General features: G+C 42.4%; 1 protein-coding gene and 1 pseudogene across 4 annotated transcripts; one reads left to right on the forward strand and one right to left on the reverse strand.

Annotated features, from left to right (window-relative positions):
- Positions 1-4,602: 4,602 nt before the first annotated feature.
- LOC121764163 lies at positions 4,603-13,758 on the forward strand (annotated as a pseudogene).
- A 114-nt stretch (positions 13,759-13,872) lies between these two features.
- Positions 13,873-19,600, reverse strand: LOC121765658. Of its 4 annotated transcripts, XR_006042849.1 has the most exons (3): positions 19,441-19,600; positions 14,316-14,397; positions 13,873-14,242 (listed from the first exon to the last, which is right to left on the reverse strand). XR_006042849.1 is itself a non-coding variant. In XM_042161857.1 (2 exons), exon 2 carries the CDS (start codon positions 18,024-18,026, stop codon positions 17,256-17,258), a length of 771 nt encoding a protein of 256 aa, XP_042017791.1. In that variant the 5' UTR covers positions 18,027-18,880; positions 19,441-19,600; the 3' UTR covers positions 15,063-17,255. The 4 variants fall into 4 exon arrangements, 2 of the variants coding, with proteins under 2 accessions (XP_042017791.1, XP_042017792.1); XR_006042848.1 differs by having other exon boundaries at positions 13,873-14,397; XM_042161857.1 differs by lacking the exons at positions 13,873-14,242; positions 14,316-14,397 and adding an exon at positions 15,063-18,880.
- Positions 19,601-21,221: the final 1,621 nt, after the last annotated feature.

Genomic DNA, 21,221 nt, shown 5'->3' on the forward strand with positions numbered 1-21,221 from the left:
ATCGGATTATCGAGGTAAAATCCTTTCCCAATTTCGAGTTTCAATCATCAGTTTATGCATAAACATACCATCATCCGAACTAATCGCATAACTCAAGCAATTAACACAATTGAACACTCCCACAATTAATTCGAAATGCGAAAGAACTTGGTAAAGGGAAATACTTGCGATAATTTAATTGTGCACTTTTATAATTTTTAGGTTTTTAATTCGATATCGTGAAGGGAAACACGAGGAGCAAATGGAGGAATTATGGGCGTAAGCGACCGACCGGCATCGCCCCGCGACGCCTCGGGCGGCCGCTAAGGAAAAGGAAAGAAAGAGGGAGACGAAGTTCTCAAGTCACAGAAATAATTAAGTTTAATAAATAAGTGCTATTAATTAAATTTCCCAATTTAATTAATATGCAAGTTTCTAAAATTTTCTAACGGTGAACAAATGATAAAAGAAATAAAGTAGGGGCATGTATTCCTATAAGTATGTGAATTTCTCGAGTCTTATTAGTACGTTGTTTGTTTTCAAAAGGCTATCTCCGTGAGTTAAGGGTGGAGTCAGGAAAATTCAAGTTAGAGAAACTAAACGATCAAGGTGAGCTTTCTTATACTAAAAATACAAATCGTATTTTTATGAAAACATGAACACATGTTTGTGATTTTTTTAAAGATGTTGTCTTGCCATAAATGTTTTGTGTATGATGCCTATCTGTTTGGCTAAGGCCAAATAAATTATGAATGATGATATAAGTCGAATTCGGGTCCCAGTGAGGGTGGTGTCCCCGCTCGAACTAGTGTACACAAGCTACCTCTGTCATGATGGGCAGAGCAGGTGACCGAGGAAGGTGGCCACCTTCCCGGCACAAGGATACCTCTGACATGTTGGGCAGAGAAGGTGACCGTGGAAGGTGGCCACCTTCCCGGCACATGTATGTAAGGTGACCGTGTGAGAACACCATCTCAACAGCACAATGTGATCAGATATGTCTAAGTACAGGATAAAGGGACTGCAGTCCAATGTGATATGTTTAGTAAGCTCGAGTCTTTTCAACAACACCCCGAGTGTTACTGTGATGATGGCTTGACAATATTTTCAAATGTATATGTGTAATTTTCGGCAATGTGTTCACTGAGTACTTTTTGTACTCAGCCCTGCATATATTTCTAAATGTGCAGGTTGAGCAGCGAAGTGGTGGAGGAAGTGCTATTGAAACAAGACATTTAATTCAGTCAGATTTTGACTCTCGGAGGTTCATGTCTTCATACATGGAACCGCGTTCATTTGCTTCCGTTGTGCATCTTAAAAGACTCAAGTCTATTTTGTTCAAAACTCTGATTTTATTTCGAGCTATTCCCATTTGCTTCGAGCTATGGTCGAGTTGCGTTGTTTTCCCCTTTCTTTCCCGCTTCTTTAATCCTCCCCTAGTCGCGATCAACCGTGTTTTCTATCCTTAGAAAATGCGGTCGTGACACAACAGACGCCAATACCATATGGGGTACTACTTGGCCGACGGCATCTACCCACGGTGGCCAGTTTTCCTAAAGACGGTCAGCTGCCCGATTGGTGAGAAGAGGGTTTTATTTGCGCAAAAGCAAGAGGCGGCGCGGAAGGATGTAGAGCGGGCATTTGGGGTGCTCCAATCACGGTGGGAAATTGTGAAAGGGCCGGCTCGTTTCTGGTACAAGGAAGTCATCGCCGATGTCATATATGCGTGCATAATCATGCACAACATGATAGTCGAGAGTGAAGGCGGAAGCATCACCGATTGGAATGACGACGACCGTGCATCTAGCTCTGCCGGCACATCGACCGAGACACCCGATAGAGGGTTACCGTTAGGTTTCGATGAGGTTTTATCTAGTCAGGCCTCAATGTGCAACCAACAGGAGCATGCGCAGCTCATGAGCGACATGATTGAAGAAGTGTGGGCTCGTAACCGCCGTCGCTGAGTTTGCGTTTTTTATTATTTCGCATTGTAATGTATTAATTTTTATTAAATGAATGAAGTTTTTAAAATTCGTATTTTAAATGTATTTTAGTTTTTTTTTAATTCGTATGTATTTTGTAAATATTACAAAATTGATGATGTGGCACGCCTTAGGGCGCCCCACTGCAGGTGGAGAAGGAGGAGGATAAAAATGCTGACGTGGCGCGCCATAGGGCGCTCCTTAGGACGCCCCACTGCTGATGGTCTAATCCACTGCTAATAATATTGCCTCCTACATTCTTTCTTTCTTTTACTTTATCAATTGCTAATACTATTATCTCATACTCATCTGTTCCATAGTAATGGAAACATTTTCATTTCGACACAGAAATTAAGAAAAATGTGTGTAATGTACAAATAAAAAATAATAAAGTATGATTAAGGAAAAAATAGATAGAATAAAGTAAGAGTGATGAAAAAGTAAAAAAGAGAAAATGTGTTACCACTTTTTACTTAAAAAAAATGACTCTACTACTATAGAATGTCCAAAATGGAAAAATGGCATGGAATTGAGCTACTTTTTTTTTTCTTTCCCTCTGCTTAATAAAGTTTATTTTAAAATATCTCATTTTTAAGAGAGTGCGTATTATGAATCAAAGTACATATAATGTTTTAGGTATTTAATGTAAATTTAAGTATACTAATAATACACAATACCTTTACTCACTACTTGGATCACGCACATGCAGCCAGCATTCAAATTGCACGTCATTCCTAATAAGGAATACGATTTCGATCTTTGGTTGAAATGTACGAGTTAAAGTTCACACTTGCATTATTTCTTGGAGTTTGCGAAAAGATCATACTAAATAATGTTTTCCAATTGAAGTAGAAAAACAAAGGAAATGCAGTTGAAGTGAATAAACAATAAAGAATAGATTAAAATTAAAAACCAAATACTGTAGTTGGAAAAGGTTGAAAATAAAAATAAAAAAATGCCTAGAGGATTACAGATTAAAACTAAGCTAGAGGTATTAAGATTTTATTTCCATTAATTATCACATACTGCACAGTTAATTTTATTTCCATTATTGTCGCATTACAATTAACCCTCTATACATAATAGAATATGAAAGTATTTTATTAATTTTTTCCTTTTTTGGTCCGTCCCTTAAAAATAGAAACTTTATATTTAAGGAAATTTATTTCTCTATGATGAGACGAGACCTATTTTCCACTAATATACTTTTATTTCTATCTCTCTCTTACTTTTCCAATTTTGCATTAAAGCTTGTGTCGTTCCAAAAGTTTCTATTTTACGGGGACGAGGAAAGTATTTAATACTCCATCCGTCCCTGAAAAGTATGAACCATTTTCTTATTAATCCGTCCCTGAAAAAGTATGAACTTTCTAATTTTGGATTAGTTAAACAACACATTACCATACACATCATTTTAGTTACAACTTATATCATTACACATTTACACTACACTACTAACGATGTGGAGCTCACTTTCCACTAACACTATTTATACTACCCGTTTTTCACTCTCTCTTATTTTATCCATTGTACATTGAAACTCGTGCCGAACTAAATGTTCATATTTTTCAGGGATAAAGAGAGTATTAAGTATTTTAGCTTAAGATCTCAAATAATTTGTTTTAATCCATAGCTAATAGTTTCGTTACAAATTAACAATCAATTGCAGTTTGATCATATACTTTAATTACTAAGTAGTATTCTAATAAATTATTTAACCTAACTAATTGTTCTTTAACAATAAGTTTTTTTAATTTTTTTTTAATTAGAATGATAATTAACTTACTCATTAATTTATTGATTAAAATGATAATTAACTTTCTGATTTATTTATTAATTTGAATGATAATTAATTCACTAATTTAGTCAAAATATAGTTGAATGTCTATTTTTGACCGAACAATTAATTATGGATGAAAACGTATGAATTTATAATAAAAAACTAAAAACTATTGATTACTTAATTTAGACTTTCGTCTTAATTATATCATCAACTAGAGCAGTGATATAGTCATTGTCTATTGATTCCAAAAGCTATTGTCACAAGTTACCATCTTGGTAGTTTGCTTTGCCAAATTGATAGTGTAATTGTCCATTCGAATCGACGTCTATATAAATGGTTAATTCGATTTTATTTTACTGTAAATTGAAGAATCTGGATTGGAGAAGCCTAGAGTGCAAGCATATGCACGTAAAATTGGGAGTGATGACAATTCGACCTTGTACGAGGCCACTTTTGAAATCAGAGAGGATTTCGGAGAGATGGGTGCCGTTGTTGTTGAAAACCAACACCAACAAGAAATGTATGTTAAGAGCATTGCTTTGGATGGATTTCCCTCTGCTGCTATCCATATCAACTGTCATTCTTGGGTTCAACCCAAATCCGATAACCCTACCAAGAGAGTCTTCTTTTCAAACAAGGTAATATTCTCTATTAAATAAATATATTTTTTTATAGGTTGTGAAATTATTTTTGTTAGACAGGGTGACTACGACTAATTATTATATGATTATCTATCTAAGGTTTATATTATGAAATTCAATTTTATAAAGTAAACATAATATATATTTAATCTTGAGACATAAAACCAAAATGCCTTTTCAAAATGAGGTAATCGTTTCAAAATTGTTGTAAACACGCATGGCAGATCCATTATCCGAGTCTAGGTCCTCCAATATATACATACCACGAGATGAAGCATTTTCCGAAATAAAGCAAGCCACATTCAATCTGAAACCTGTCTACTCAATGGTTCATGATCTCGTGCCATCGCTTAAGACTACCCTGGCTGACCCGGATCTCGGATTTCCTTTCTTTTCGGCTATAGACACTTTGTTCGACGAAGGAGTCGCGCTCCCGGGTATTCCCACCACCGACTTCCTTGGCAACATTGTGCCTAGGCTAGTTAGAACAATCGAGGACACTGGCAACAACATCTTGCGCTTTGAGACTCCCAAGTTCGTTGACAGTATGTGGCTTCATTTCTTGAACATTGCATTGTTTTGTTTAATTCCTACCTTTAATTGCCATTGTTTACTGCAGGAGACAGGCTTGAGTGGTTGAGGGATGCCGAATTCGCTCGACAAACTCTAGCCGGCATCAATCCATGTGCCGTACAATTGGTCACGGTGTGCAACTCTTCGTACATTAATTAAGGTTTGTTTTGTTTAACACATTTTGTTGATGATATGTGTTAACTAACAGGAATCGCCCTTGAAGAGTAAACTTGATCCACATTTTGTTGATGATATGTGTTAACTAACAGGAATGGCCCTTGAAGAGTAAACTTGATCCCGAGGTGTATGGACCGCCGGAATCAGCAATCACCACGGAACTCGTGGAACAAGATATTAGAGGATTCTGTACAATTGAGGAGGTAATAGTAATGTACTAAATATGTGTGTTTTTATCATGTTTTATTTATTTATCTTTTCGACCAAACTGCCTCTTGTTAATTTATACACATATGTTGGCACTGAAACAGAAGAAACTTTTTGTCCTAGATTACCATGATCTACTATTTCCTTTTGTGAAAAGGGTAAGAGAGCTCAAGGGGAGAACTCTCTACGGATCGAGGACGCTCTTCTTCTTGATGCCATCGGGCACGTTAAGGCCCATAGATGGACGACAAGCCCCAATGGAAGCATGTATTTAACCCAAGCTGGGAGCCCACTAGGATCTGGGTGTGGAGGCTCGCTAAAACCCACGTCCTTGCTCACGACTCCGGTTATCATCAGTTGATCAGTCATTGGTAGTGTTTTTCACTCGCACTTTCTCTTAAGTAAAAGGAGAGACGGGACTGATGAATTGCGTTTAATTTCAGGCTACGAACTCACTGCTCCATCGAGCCTTACATAATTGTGACACACAGACAACTAAGTGCAATGTTGTTAAGAGCACGATTCTCTTAACGAAGAAACCTTGCGGATTACACACACAATACACCAATTATCCGGCGCCCCGATCATTGGGGTCGGCGGCGAAACTTGAGGCTGGCGCGGAGAATCTCTCTGTCGGCAGCGGCTAGGGTTCTTTAGAGTATTGCACAAGTAATGTGGGCAAAATAATTCTTCATTAATTGAGACGGAATTAATGAAAGCCCTATTTAAATACTAAAACCCTAGGGTTGGTTCGACCTAATCCTATACGTCGGGAAAGAACCAACAAAGAAAACCCGACGGAGCTTATAAAACGCTCGACCCAATAACAATTCGAATTACTGAAATAAATTACGGAAATAAATAAACAAAAAGGAAATAAAGAAAAAGAAACCAAAAAACGTCTCAGACACTTCATTCACGCCTTTCGTCGAGCAGCTGGGTCGCTACTTGGCGACAAAGTCTTTGTAGCGTCCCGGCTGTTTGATCTCCCTCCTCGGTCTCAACTTACGTCCCGAGATGTTGTTGTGGACCTCCTCAGCTCCCTCAGACTGCTCATCCAATCATCCGCCGATCGACGACTCTTCTTCATTAGCTGTTGGTGAAGTAGGCTGAGTCAGAGATGGTTCGGCCATTGCAACATTGCTGGGTACCCCTGACGCTCCTGAGTCTGTCGAGTTCGTAACAACTCCCCAGTCCTTAGAAACTTCCTTGTCCTCAAGGGAGAGGGTAGGATACTTTTTCCTCAAATCCGCCAACGGTTCCCAGGACGGGGAGTCCGTCCTATCTGACCAAAGAACTAAAACATGTTCTACTGCTGCTCCTTTGTGCCACAATATCTTCGAATCCAAAATAGCCACTGGTTTGGCGACGGGTCGATTCCCAATGAAGTCCTCCGGGAGCGGAACGACCGGGTCATCCTTTACGAACGCGCGTAGCAGGCTGACATGGAATACGTCGTGAATGCGACTTCCCTCTGGCAATCTCAGTTTATACGCCACCGGTCCTATCCTCTGTACCACTTCAACCCCCACCAGAATTATGATATACACACTCTTGTCCTTATCGAAGTCAAAATACGAGAGAGTGATGTAGTTATCAACACCAACACCGGGAAACTGCTGCGCCTGTTGAACGTCAATCAAAACACCATTCCATAACATACAACAGAGGCTAATAATATCATAAGCATACGCTATGCAATAGTAGATCCCCAAACATTTTTTCTGGAACTCCTCACCCTGCCTAGAAGCAAACTGGTCGGCGAAATTTGAAATCTCCACACAAAAAAACCCAATAAATCCAACTCCATTAGGCCTGCCTGCATAATATTGCAATTTGGTCAGCCTGTGGCCTCTTCTTGTCCAATTGATTTCACATTTGTTAACCCGCTCGGGTGTGTGCGGCAACCAGAGCTGCTTCACATCTTCCCACTGGTGTGGCGTCATCCAAACTGCGAACTGATATATTAGATCCTCCAGATCAAGATTCAGCGTAGCTGGATAAAGCCTTTTTGTCGACTCATGTCCTACTAAAGTCATCCCTAGAACTACTTTCCACCCAATCGACATATTTAATTTGTGGCCGAGTCCAACTGCAAGACGTCGGCTATGCTTCAGATTAGTAATACACGCATAGTTGCTTCCCCTCCCCTGAGCTTCCAACAACGCTGCATCAAAGTGAAAATTCCCGCCAAGTGCAGAGCCTCCAATGCTAAACTCATGTTCCTGACTAGGCCTCCCCCAATCATTCATCATTAAACCAAGCATGTTGTCAGCACTGCCCCGTCTACATCTATCTCCGTCCACATTTATGATAATGGTGCCAAGTTCGGACAAAGACTCCAAAACTACAGGAACTCTTCGAAGTTGTGAGGATTTCAGCAAAAGAAACACGCCAGCATCTGTGATGGCATCTCTAGGCAACTCAGCGTCGGGGACAACCTTATCATCGTTGGATACAACACCGTAGCCGCAAATATTATCCCTAGAGTGGTGATGCGCATGATCAACCATCGGTGTTATGCTAGTCCCCTCCACATATAACACGTTTTTGCCCCGGCTCAAACAGTGCAAGGGTTCATGTCCGTCTCTATCAGATTCATCAGTTGTCGACCTCGTAATGCAAGTAGACCCGTCAAGATCCCATGTAGCCGGTACTTCCTCCTCGTCTTTATCACAGAGTGAATTTGCAATATCGAAATTAGACATTATAGTGGGTATACTACTTGGACCACCTATATCTTTATCCACCTGGTCCGTTGGGCCTTCCCTTGGCAGAATGGTTACAGTAAGAGCCTGAACTTGCGCAGCTTGCTCCATGTCATACCCGACGCCCTTGATATCATCGTCGATGATGATTTCACTAGTCATAAGCAACTCACTACAAGTTTGGTCACTATGATCGCCATCTACATTGTGATCCGTAACAACAATAACTGTCTGTTCGACTTCCTCGATTCGATGAAGTCGCTGGTCATCGGGCTCCTGATGCACAAGAGAGTTCTCTGTTGTGCGGGGCGCTTTCACGGTGAGATCCTTTGGCCTATCGGTTCTCACGGTTCCGTGATTCGGGCGGTTGATAGGGGAGCCCCAAGACGTGGGTTGCTGATAACTCCTAAAGCCCCTATCAGGTCCTTGAGGGTAGCGATCTACCGGCCTATCCCAGCTCGAGCCATGCCACGAATCAAGGCAAGCGCGGTAGGGGGCTGCTGCTGCTGCACCGTGTCGTGGAGGGCTGCCCTCTGGCCGGTGTGTCACGCGAACGGTGCCTCGTTGATGCCGAATATCCCCACCACGGTCACGCCGGTCGTGGTTGAAATTCCGTGGGACATCCTCGTCGGCCGTCCATACATCACGCTGGAAGCGATATCATTCCAAGTCCGCGTAGTCCGAAAAATAGGGCTGATCCGGTTCGGGAAGGCGTCTGGCTTCCAACCTACCAATCCTTCTATCCCTCGTGTCCAATATAAATTCCAATTGATCAAATCGTGCTATGATCCGATCAAAACCCTGGGTGATCGGGTCTACCCCACTCGAATCTGGCCATTGTCGCGCTGTGGCTGGCGGTTCCCCCCTGGGCGGCTGACGAGAGGGACCCCCGATGTCACGTCGAGTCCCTAATGGTGGACGGCGTGCCGTCCCGAGCATCAATTCTTGTGCGTTCCATCCGGTTAGACTCGGCGACGATCGCTGTAAATCTTCCACGGTATCCATGAGTTCAACGGTGAAAGCACCAGTTGTTAAGAGCACGATTCTCTTAACGAAGAAACCTTGTGGATTACACACACAATACACCAATTATCCGGCGCCCCGATCGTTGGGGTCGGCGGCGAAACTTGAGGCTGGCGCGGAGAATCTCTCTGTCGGCAGCGGCTAGGGTTCTTTAGAGTATTGCACAAGTAATGTGGGCAAAATAATTCTTCATTAATTGAGACGGAATTAATGAAAGCCCTATTTAAATACTAAAACCCTAGGGTTGGTTCGACCTAATCCTATACGTCGGGAAAGAACCAACAAAGAAAACCCGACGGAGCTTATAAAACGCTCGACCCAATAACAATTCGAATTACTGAAATAAATTACGGAAATAAATAAACAAAAAGGAAATAAAGAAAAAGAAACCAAAAAACGTCTCAGACACTTCATTCACGCCTTTCGTCGAGCAGCTGGGTCGCTACTTGGCGACAAAGTCTTTGTAACATCCCGGCTGTTTGATCTCCCTCCTCGGTCTCAACTTACGTCCCGAGATGTTGTTGTGGACCTCCTCAGCTCCCTCAGACTGCTCATCCAATCCTCCGCCGATCGACGACTCTTCTTCATTAGCTGTTGGTGAAGTAGGCCGAGTCAGAGATGGTTCGGCCATTGCAACATTGCTGGGTACCCCTGACGCTCCTGAGTCTGTCGAGTTCGTAACAAATGCATCCGATTCATAGATTGCTGCATCCTCATCTACGATACACAATGGAGATTAATGCATTTGCTCGTCAGTCACTTGTAAACGCAAAAGGGATCATTGAGGACTGTTTCTCCCCCGGGAAATACTCCATAGAGTTGAGCTCCGCTGCCTACGAACAGCTTTGGCAATTTGACTTACAAGCATTGCCAGTAGATTTAATTAACAGGTAACTACTTACCTCTGTCCCTTGAAAATAGAAACTATTTCCATTTTGTTTCGTCACTTAAAAATAGACTTTCTAAACTTTCTATTTCAGGAAGTGGACACAATCCACTAACACTACTTTCGCAACTCTTTCTCTTCATCTCTCTTACTTTACCCATTTTTCTCTCATCTCTCTTACTTTACCCATTCTTCTATCTTACTCTACTAATTGTACATTAAAACTCGTGTTATTTTCATTCATCATCTAATCTGTCAGAGGAATGGCCGTGGAGGACCCAACTGCGCCTCACGGCCTGAAGCTGACGATTGAGGATTACCCTTACGCAAACGACGGTTTACTTATATGGGATGCCATCAAGCAATGGGTTACAGACCACGTTCTACACTTCTACCCTGAGCCGGACCTCATCCAGTCAGACACCGAGCTTCAGGCCTGGTGGACGGAAATAAGAACAGTAGGGCACGGTGACAAGAAGGACGAGCCATGGTGGCCTGGGCTTAAAACACCTGACGATTTGATCTCAATCCTAACAACAATTATATGGATAGCTTCCGGTCACCATGCAGCTGTGAACTTTGGCCAGTTTGATTACGTAGCATACTTTCCGAACAGGCCTACGGCCTACCGTTGCTCGTTTCCAATGCCTATAGAAGAACCGAGCCCAGCGGATAAGAAGAAGTTTATGGAAAGGCCCGAGGCATTTCTACTAGAGTGTTTCCCATCTCAGATTGAAGCAATAACGGTGATGGCGATCTTAGATGTTTTATCCAACCATTCCCCTGATGAAGAGTACATCGGCGGTCAAGCTGAGGCTTGTTGGGGAGATGATAAAGTGATTAAAGCTGCGTTTGAACATTTCCATTGGGAAGTTGATGGAGATTGAAAGGATTATTGATGCAAGAAACGCGGATGAGAAGCTGAAGAATATGTCGGGGGCTGGAGTGGTGCCATATGAGCTTCTATAGTCATATTCTGGGCCTGGTGTTACTGGAAAGGGTGTCCCTAATATAGACATGCCCACCGGTTCCGGTTCCGGCGGTTAACCGCCAAACCGGAACCGGCGGTTCCGGTTCCGGAACCGGAACCGGCGCAATATTCCCGAACCGGAACCGTCGCAATTCGGTTCGCGGTCCGGTTCAGGTTCAAGATATTTCGAACCGGAACCGTCACCGAACCGGCGGTTCGGGATGGTTCGGAACCGGCGGTTAACCGTGGAACCGCCGGTTCCGGCGCTTAAATCGAGGCAGAGGGATGGGGGCCGGTGCTGATCTTCCAAACCGGTCGGAACCGCCGGTTTTTCGGCGGTTAACCGGAAAAACCGGCGGTTAACCGGAAAAACCGGCGGTTAACCGCCGGTTTAGTGGCTTTCGAGGCGGCGCGGAGCACGAGGCGACAATGGAGCAGCTTTTGCAGACGGTTCGTTGACTGAACCGGCGGTTTTATTTCGGAAACCGGCGGTTTTGGCCCGGAAACCGGCGGTTCCGGCGGTTTTTCCGCCAAAACCGCCGGTTTTGTGAAATTTCAAATTTTTTTTTTTTTTTAATTTCAAATTCGAATTCTTCCATTTTCCCCCTCATTTTTTTCTATAAATACCCCCCTCTATCCTCATTTACATTCACCCCACTCTTGTGTTAATAAGAGTTTCTCTCTTCAATCTCCCAATTCTCTCTCTTTGTCTCCAATTTCTCATTTGTACTATTGTGCTTCCATTTAATTACGCAAGTGCTACTCTTATTACGCATTGTTATACACTTATACAGTTATACTTGTTCCCGTAGTTCTATAAGTTGTCTTTCTTTCTCAATTACTAAAACAAAAAAAATATATTATTCCATATTTCTACATTTCTACATACCATTCCAATATGTCTTCATCCCGAGAAGGTCGTGTTGATAAGGGAAAGGGAAAGGCCAAGAGGCCATCTCGGAGATCCGTTATTGATGAAATTTCTCAAATGAACATGGATGAGTGGCAGGTTAATATTTATTATCTACTAATTTCATTAATTTTGAATTACATTTCATTATTGTTCATAATTTTATTTTGTATTTACAATACAAATATTATTTTGTAGGCTCGAGAAGAGCAAGATGTGGCACATGCTATTGGTCTCTCTCGCTCTCAATACCAAGGCGATGCTTATGTTGGTACCGGTAGTGGTGCTCCCGGTCGCGGTGCCTATTCCCAACAAAGTCCAAGTCCAACCCCTGTGAATGTTGATGAAGACGATGATGATGATGACGACGAGGAGGAGGGGGAGGAGGTAGAAGAGGTTCAAGAAATGCCACCCCCACCACCACCAAGGAGTCGGCGTGGTCGTAGTCGTGGACGTGGACAACCTCCTCAACCTCCTAGACCAGCTGAAAGGTCTTTAACCTCAAACATCTTCGTGAAACATTTCAAGAGGGTACAAGATAGTAACGATCCAAACACTTATAATGTGTATTGCAACTATTGCGAAAACGTATACACATTCCGAAAGGGTGGAGGGTACGGTACATTTACCCGTCACCTGGAGAAAGCGCATCCGGTCGAGTTTGGTATCGCTCCAACCCAAACTCAACTCAACTTTCAACATGGAGTCGGAAGTGGGACGACGGGTTCATCCCAAACATCAGGTATGTGTAGCAATACTCTTTTGAAATATGATCACAAAAATGCTCTTAATGTGATGTCTAGATTTGCCGTTATGAAACATTTTCCATTCAATGCTTTTGATAACGATGCTTTTGAGTCGAGTATGCGGCAAGTATATAATGCCGCTGCAAGAAAATTGAGTCGAACTTCAATGACGCGAGCCGTTGTTCGAGATGCTAGATGCTTGAATAATATTCTGACTATGTGTGTTCGAGATGCATTGATTGCTTTGGAAGATCAAATTGCCCCTATTAGAAATGCAGCAATGTGTATATAGCGTGCTGATATGTATTTGCTTAGAAAATGGGCAACATTTTGCAAGAAAAAAGGGTTGATCCCAAGGTAAGAGAACTACGTGGGCTTTGATTCCTCAATAAAATTGTGGATACGTAGGCAACTCAACTTAAATTTGAAAAGTTTAACTTTGAAAGTTTAAGTTGATCTCAAGCCCTTTTCAATTTTTCCTTTTTCCCCCCCATTTCATTTTTTTTTTAATTTACCTTCCGAGTCCGACGAGGCGACGAGCCGACGACACTTGTAAATTATATTACATTGTTGTATGTTGTTGTATTGTATACTTATGTATTGTAAATTGTAATGTATCGTTGTCCGTTACAACTCAAAATCAATAAAATTTATTTCATTTTCTCCTTATTCGTCTTATTTGTGCTTGAATTATGCATTGTCTTGTTCCGATTTGTTGTATAAAGCCAAATTTCAAATTTAAAAAAAAAAAAATAAAAAAATAATTGAACCGGCGAAACCGCCAGTTCAAAAACCGGAACCGCCAAAACCGCCGGAAAACCGGCGGTTCCGAACCGGAACCGCCCGGTTTTCGAACCGGAACCGGAACCGTGAAATAGCCTCACGGTCCGGTTCCGGTTCCGCTTCCGCCAAAACCGGAACCGGCGGTTCCGAACCGGAACCGCCGGTTTTCGAACCGTGGGCAAGTCTACCCTAATAGCATCTCTATTTAGTCATTTCTATCTTTATAATGAATTGTTTAACTTGATTTGAATAAGAGTTCACAATTTAATAAACATGAGTATCCTTTGAATGATCCATTATAATTAAAAATTTTATTAATAAACGCGGATTGAAATATATTGAACTATAATTGAATGGATGCATTGTACATTTGGATGAATAGAAATGTAATACCCACTTCTTCACTATCCTCTTCCGTTAATGTTTAATGTCGAGCTAGTGATTTTTTTTGCTCTCATTAATGCTAATGTTTTTAATTCGCAAATAAAGGGGTAAACAAGATCGAACGAAATAAAAACAAGTAATGCATACTATGAAAATAAAATGAATGTGTACAAGGATACGAAGTCGTTCCCCGAAGAAAAGTGTTCGCATATATCTCGAATAATACTTTAAATTACATGATCATCTTATATAAATAGAAGAAAGAGTTATGGGATATTAACTTTACAATACCCTTAAATGGGCGAAAAAAAAGCTAAGAAACAAAAAATCCATTTGCTACACGTTGGGCCACTTTGTCCCGAGCCAAACCGCAACCCCACCGCGGCCCTATCCGATCAGCCGTTGGGCCCGGAGCAGCGAGCCCGTCGCGGACAGCAGTGGCACAACCGAGCCCTCGTAACACCATGCAAGACAAAACAAATTTTGGAGGCTAGAGAGGAAGAGTTAATGAGCAAAGACAAAAAATTCAAAGAAAAACTACACTAGAGGGAAAGGAACAACACCTCTTTAGCTTTGGAGGACCAAAGTCTCACCCAAAAAGGAAAGTCAATCCTGCAAATCCTCCACCATGGCAACACATGTTTTCTACCAGCCACAACCAAACAATGGAATTCATTAGCCAAGTACCAAGTACCCAAACTAGATACCAAACTACATTAAGGTAAATGGGCTGCATAATCAGAAAAAGAGAGATATGTTATGACATGGAAACAAAAGAGGATCAGCCCTTTAATTGCACCAAGTACACCAAGTTTCCATCGGACTTCTCCCTCCCACACACACATTGAAATCCAGCAAATTTTAGGGAGAACTAAAGAGTGAAATTCTGGGAAAAGAAAAGGGGCCGTGAGCAAGCAAGAACACTTTTCCTTCCTTTAGCCACTTCACCACAACAGGTAACTCATCACAACCCTCCTTATCACTCTTTTTCATCCATGTAGAACACCACAACACAATCTTGTCTAAGTACTAGGAGACCACTTAATAATCTTACAACATAATGAAAACAAGGGAAGCATTAAGCTGCTGTCTTTTACCTAAACATCAGTAGCAACCCCATAGCTAACCCTTACCCCTATGTTTTTGAATCATGAAAGCAAGATGAAGAATTTTAGTTCTCTTTACACACCAGAGAAAGAACACGAACGATAAGCTTATGCCTTTTCCTTCCCAATGGTTTTCTGGTGCGGTATTGGGGTCACCGGAGAGTGCAACGGAAACCGGAATAGCATCTACACAAAAGGAACTACTTGTGGAAGACGAAGGAGAGGAAGAGGGAGAACTTTGCATTAATTCATAATATGCTTTTACAACTGAAGGGAAATTGTGCTCTTATAGACGAGTAAAAGTAGATCTAACAAACTATCACAATCTAACTAACTCTCATTCTTCATCATGTGTGTCATGTGTGATTTAATCCCCTGCTGAGCCATGCTTGCATGCACCCATGCACCATGATTATTTAGCTATCCACCTCGACACTTATTCTTCACGTACCAAATCTCCCCCTCGAAATAAACCTTGTCCTCAAGGTTTGAAATGCGGAAAGCAATCCTGTATGTCAAACAAATACTCCCACGTCGCATCCTCCGGAAAGGAGTTAGCCCATTGGACCAAGACTTGAGTAGACGGCTGGTTGCCCCTCTTCACCAAAAGCCTATCGAGGATCTTCACCGGCTCCAAGAAGGTAGAGTTTCCAACAGACGGAAGAGTAGAACTGGTGGTCACGCAGCGTATTTTTCCTATAGGGTTGCAACTTCAAATAGACCCCATCACCAATAGCAAACTGTCGGTCGGAGCGGTGCCGATCATGTTGTTGCTTCATACGCGCCTGAGCACGGCCAAGATGGTGTTTGAGAACCTCGATCATAGCATCTCGAGCCACCAAGCACTCATCGACATCATGGATTGAAGAGTCTCCCTTGAAGTATGGGATGTGAATCGGGGACGGGTAACCATAGAGAGCCTCGAACGGAGTAGTTTGGATAGCCGAATGAAACGACGTGTTGTACCAGAATTCTGCTAGGCTCAACCACCTGCTCCACAGTGTAGGCTGATCACCGCACATACAACGTAAGTATGTCTCCAAACAATGGCTAACAACCTCCGTTTGACCGTCAGACTAAGGGTGATATGCGGTCGATAGATGCATCTCGACACCCTGCAATTTGAAGAAATCCAACCAGAAATTACTCACGAAAACCTTGTCACGATCACTAATAAGACTAGTGGGGAGACCGTGGAGCTTGAAAACAGAGTCCAAGAAGGCTTGCGCCACCGTAAGAGCCGTGTAAGGGTGGGCGAGGCTCATGAAGTGAGCATATTTGGTCAAACGATCAACCACCACCAAAATGGTAGATTTCCCATCGGAAACCGGTAAGCCTTCAATGAAATTCAAGCTGAACTGAGTCCAGGCCCCGTCGGGGATAGGGAGAGGCTGCAATAGGCCGGGAGATGCACTGTTATCGTGCTTAAACCGCTGACAAGTGTCGCACTCCTGAATGTACAAGCGAATTTGCTTTTCCATGTTAGGCCAATAGAAAAGCGAACATAGGCGCTTGTAGGTAGCTAGAATACACGAATAACCACCCGCACTAGAGTCATGAAACAGCTTGATGATTCTCAATGAAAAAAGGAGAGAGAAGTCGGGCAGAGCCAACACAAGAGGAGATAGCATAGCCTCCTTGAGAGTTTTGAAGAAAGATCGTCACCCTCATCCCACAAGAATGCATCCTTCCGTAATAAATCAGTAAGAGGCTTACAAATCACGCCGTAATTCTTGATAAATCGGCGGTAATAGCTGGTGAGGCCCAAGAAGCCTCTCAATTTGGAGACATCCATCGGTGTAGGCCAATCTTGCATTGCTTGCAATTTCTTAGGATCCGTTGCAACATCCTCCTTCATAATGATATGCCCCAAATACTCAATGCAGTTCTTACACATAGAACGGCAAACAAAGAGTGCTCCCTCAACGTTGCAAAAACCTGCACAAGGTGGCCGAGGTGTGTCGCGTAGTCCCGGCTATAGATCAATATGTCGTTGAAGAAGACCAAGACGAACCTCCTCAAAAACGGCCGGAAAACGTCATTCATAAGGCTCAGAAAGGTCGCTGGCGTGTTTTATGAGGCCAAACGGCATGACCACAAACTCATAGTGACCATCGTGAGTTTTAAAAGCCATCTTAGGAACATCATCGGGCTTCATACGGATCTGATGATAGCCGGCACATAGATCGATTTTGGAGAAAACAGCTGCCCCGTGCAGCTCCTCAAGTAGCTCCTCAATCAAAGGAATCGGGTATTTGTCTTTCACCGTGAGTTTGTTCAGCCTCCGATAGTCGACGCACATGCGCCAAGTGCCGTCCTTCTTCTTCACCAAGATCACGGGGGAAGAGAAGGGACTTGAGCTGGTCGAATGAAACCCTGCTGTAGCAAGTCAGCCACCTACTTCTCGATAATGTTCTTCTGCAGGGCAGTGTGGCGGTAGGTCCGAGAATTAACCGGCGAAGCTCCAGGGTTGAGTACAATCCGATGATCCTTAGAGTGCGGCGGAGGGAGGGCAGTGGCCTCCTTGAACACCTCGCCTTGGCTATCCAAAAAAGAATGGATGAATGAAGGAATCCTTTGTTCCTCCTGAGCAGAGCTGTCCAGCGACAAAAGTTCAGAGCAGCGGTTGGAATTCACTTTAACGCAGCAAAGCTGAATACCATCGGAATGAGCCAAGAGCTTGTTCATTTCCCGATCTGAGATAGCCATAACCGGGGGGTCAGATTGACCTCCACGCAACACATAACGTTTCCCATCCAAGGTAAAATCCATAGTAAGGTGTTTGAAGTCCCAATGGATCACCCCCAAGGTCTCCAACCATTGTACACCCAATACCATATCGCAATTCCCAGAAGGAAGGAGCAAAACCTCCGTGTGGAAGGTAGTCCCCCGCAGACTGCAGATCTTTGCACACAGAAGTGCATCAAGGCGGTTCCCAACGGCAACATCCACCGAGACGGGTCGAATTGGTGTCAATTGAAGGCCAAGGCGCTTGGCAAGGCGGAGGTCCAAGAAGTTGTAAGTACTACCGGAATCCACGAGGATGTGGAGAGGGCGATTACCCACCCGGCCAGTGATGCGTATTGTTTTGAAGCTGCACGATGAGGATCCACTAATAGCATGGATCGAAATCAGAGGATTTTCATCTTCCTCACAGTCATCATCCATCCCATCCTCCTACACTTCCTCAACTCCTCTATCCCCATCATCAACCTCCAAAACCAACAGTTGCTTCTTCACACAACGATGGTTCCGATCAAATTTCTCATCACATCCATAACATAGACCCCTGGACCGACGGTCAGTCATCTCCTCAGGGTTAACACCCTCCTACTCTTAAAATTAGGCATAGTAGGCGTAGGTAACAGAGGGGAAGAAGAAGGGGTCGGGGAAGTACCAGAGGAACTCGGAGTGTTGAAGCGACGAGAAGGCGTAGAAAAACCCTCCTTCATCGGGGCAGAGAGATCCTGCAACCGAGCTAAAGCGTACGCATGAACCAGCATCTGAGGCATGAACAACCGGACTGCCTTTTGGACGAAGGAGCAGAGCCCGTTGATAAAGTGGCTGATAGCATAGGATTCGGGAATAGAGACAAGACCCAGAAGCAATTCGAACCGATCGTGGTAATCGGTGAACGTACCCGTTTGTCTCAAAGAAAGTAGCTCCGACATGGGATCGCCGAATCGACTCTCCAAAGCTTGGAGAAACAACGGTCATGGCGTCGCCATAGGAAACTCCTGATACTTCGACCAGTTCTTGTACCATTGTAAAGCACGGTCCTCGAGGTTGATGATCGCTAGCCGGACTTTCGCCTCCTCTGGAATGAGGTCGACAGTAAAAAAATGGTCACAGCGCATGTTCCATCCTTGCAGATCCTCACCAGAGAAAAGGGGAAAACCCACCTTCGATTGGCGCGTCGCAAAGTATTGCTGCTGCCTCCCCTAAAATTCAGCGCCACCACTAGTAGCCAGAAAGCGAGACATAATCTCATTTTGCTTGACTTGAAGAGCCAAGAATTCTTCCTGCAGCTCCCGCAGCGTTAGATCGCGCAAACGAAACATTCTTGGCGAGAACACAAGTTTCTGGCAGATTTGTGCAGTCCACTTCAAAAATTTATTAAAAATTCATTTTTCGACAAAAAGGGCTGAAATTCACACGAGACACAGAAAACACCTTGGAGTTTACTCAGTAAAAATTTCATATCAAAATTCGATCGTTTGATTGGTCAATTACAGATCAGAAGCTACTGGTCGTACGCCACAGATTTCAGGTTCATAGTTTCGAAAATAGGGTTTTCCTCTTCCATCGAACAAACACCAATTTTTCATGCTTGAAACACACAAAGTCATGCTTAAAAGTTTCTCATAAACATGTTTGCACATAGACTCACACCATTCACCAAATATTCCAATCCAACTTCACATGAATTCAATCAAAAACACATAACTATCAAAGTTCTTATGAAATCACACTTTCCCACCGTTAAATTTTGCGATCTATCAATCCTACACCCACTACATGCATGTAGGACTCAAGAACATGGTTCAAACGAAAAGGATGAGGGAAAGTGAAGCAATTATACCTTCTTTGACGAAAACGGATCGGTAGGGACAAGAGACGATGCGATTCATCGGATGCAAGAACAAGAATTTGATGGGGGATCTTTGGAGAGATTGTAGAGAGGGAGGGGAGAGGCGTGTGAGAGTGAGGGAGAGAGGGAGGAACGATTTTTGTGAGGGAGAAATGGGGGCTAGGGTTTGTTTAGGTGGTATTTGAAGTCTAGGGTTATGTTTAATATTTAATTAATTAAGTAATTGTGGGGAAAATACAATTAAATAAATCCCACAATTAAAAGAATAAAATAGGCTTGTGGGGAGGGAGGAATTTCGAAAATTCCATGTAGCACACAACAAGGAATTTATTTGGTATTTACTTGGAGAATATATTCATAACTTAGGAAATAAAAATAATGAATACAAGGAAACAAATAAATTAAATCTCCAAGTAGGAAAATAAGGTGGGGCCGAAAATAACTAGAGGAAAGCACAAGGAAATTATTTAAATCCTCAATTAAATATAATATGATTTGAATTTGGTAATTTCTTTATGGGAAAAGACTCTCATATAATAGGTAACAATTAAATAAATTTCCAAGAGGAAAAATAGGAGCATGGGGCGTGTGATATGGGTAAGAATTAAAAGGAAATATTCACATCCTCATTTAATTAGACATAGGAAATTAGTATGGTATTTAATTGAATAAAAAGGGATTCCACAAAAAAGGAAACAAATAAATTCTCCCCTACAAAATCATGAGGGGGGCCGAAAATTTGGCTTAAAAGGCCAAGGAATTGTTTCAACTCTTTATTTAAGTTGGGAGAAGAAATAAAATATGACATGATTTAATTGGATTCAATTCAAAGGAAGGGAGTCAACAAAGCACCTGATTAAATCAAAGAAATTAATTCATCCTCCCATTTTAAATAGGGGATTTTCGAAACTCCCAAGATGAATATGCTAGAGTTTGAATTTCATGTGATACAATTTAGCGATCAATTGGTTTGGATTTAATTTGGATAAGAAGAATCCCAAAACAATTTATTAAATCCAAGAAATGAAATACTATCTCAATAATTAGGAAGTGCCGAAAATTTCAATGAATTGACTCGAAAAAGAATAAATGCATGATCCTATTAATTTATATTTTTCCTCAATGGAAAAAAATATAAAAACTCAAGCTCATCATTCCACATGAACCACGACAATTTATTTCACTTAAAGCACTTAATCACATAGAACAAAAGTCTCATATTCGAAAATTTCAAAAACATAAATAAAAGAGTCACAAAAGTTTGGGATGTTACAACAGTCCATCTAGTCATAACGTTAGCAAAATTTTTAGGATCATATTTAAAAAGAGGCGTACCTGATGAACCTGAGCCGCCGGGTTGGAAGTTTAGTTGAGTTTGGGTAGCGGCAGAGCCACATTCTATCGGATGCTTTGTCACCAAATGATGACGGAGGGTGCCATATCCCCACCACTCGCAAAATTGTAGACTTTATCACAATAGTTACAATATGCATGAAACGTCGATGTCTCTTCTTGAGAGAGCGGATCATTAGGACTTGAAATTACCACCGGGACCTTCTTGTACTGTTTAACAAAAATATCAGATTTCAATGTTTTTTTAGTGGGTGGAGGTGGAGGGGGAGGCATGTCCTCATTTCTGTCGGTGCTAGACGGAATACGAGAACGAGATCTATCATCATTGTTGTCCGAGTCCGACGATATAGCCATGTCGTACTCGTCATCTTGTTGCACGGATCTACCACCGCCTCCACCCCCCCACCTTGATGCATTTG

Source organism: Salvia splendens, chromosome 14 (genome assembly GCF_004379255.2).
Source record: "Salvia splendens isolate huo1 chromosome 14, SspV2, whole genome shotgun sequence".
NCBI lineage: Eukaryota > Viridiplantae > Streptophyta > Magnoliopsida > Lamiales > Lamiaceae > Salvia > Salvia splendens.

Bases quoted from the DNA above. Each gene is read 5' to 3' on its own strand.
- LOC121765658 (XM_042161857.1), bottom strand. From the start codon at position 18,026: ATGGATGATGACTGTGAGGAAGATGAAAATCCTCTGATTTCGATCCAT.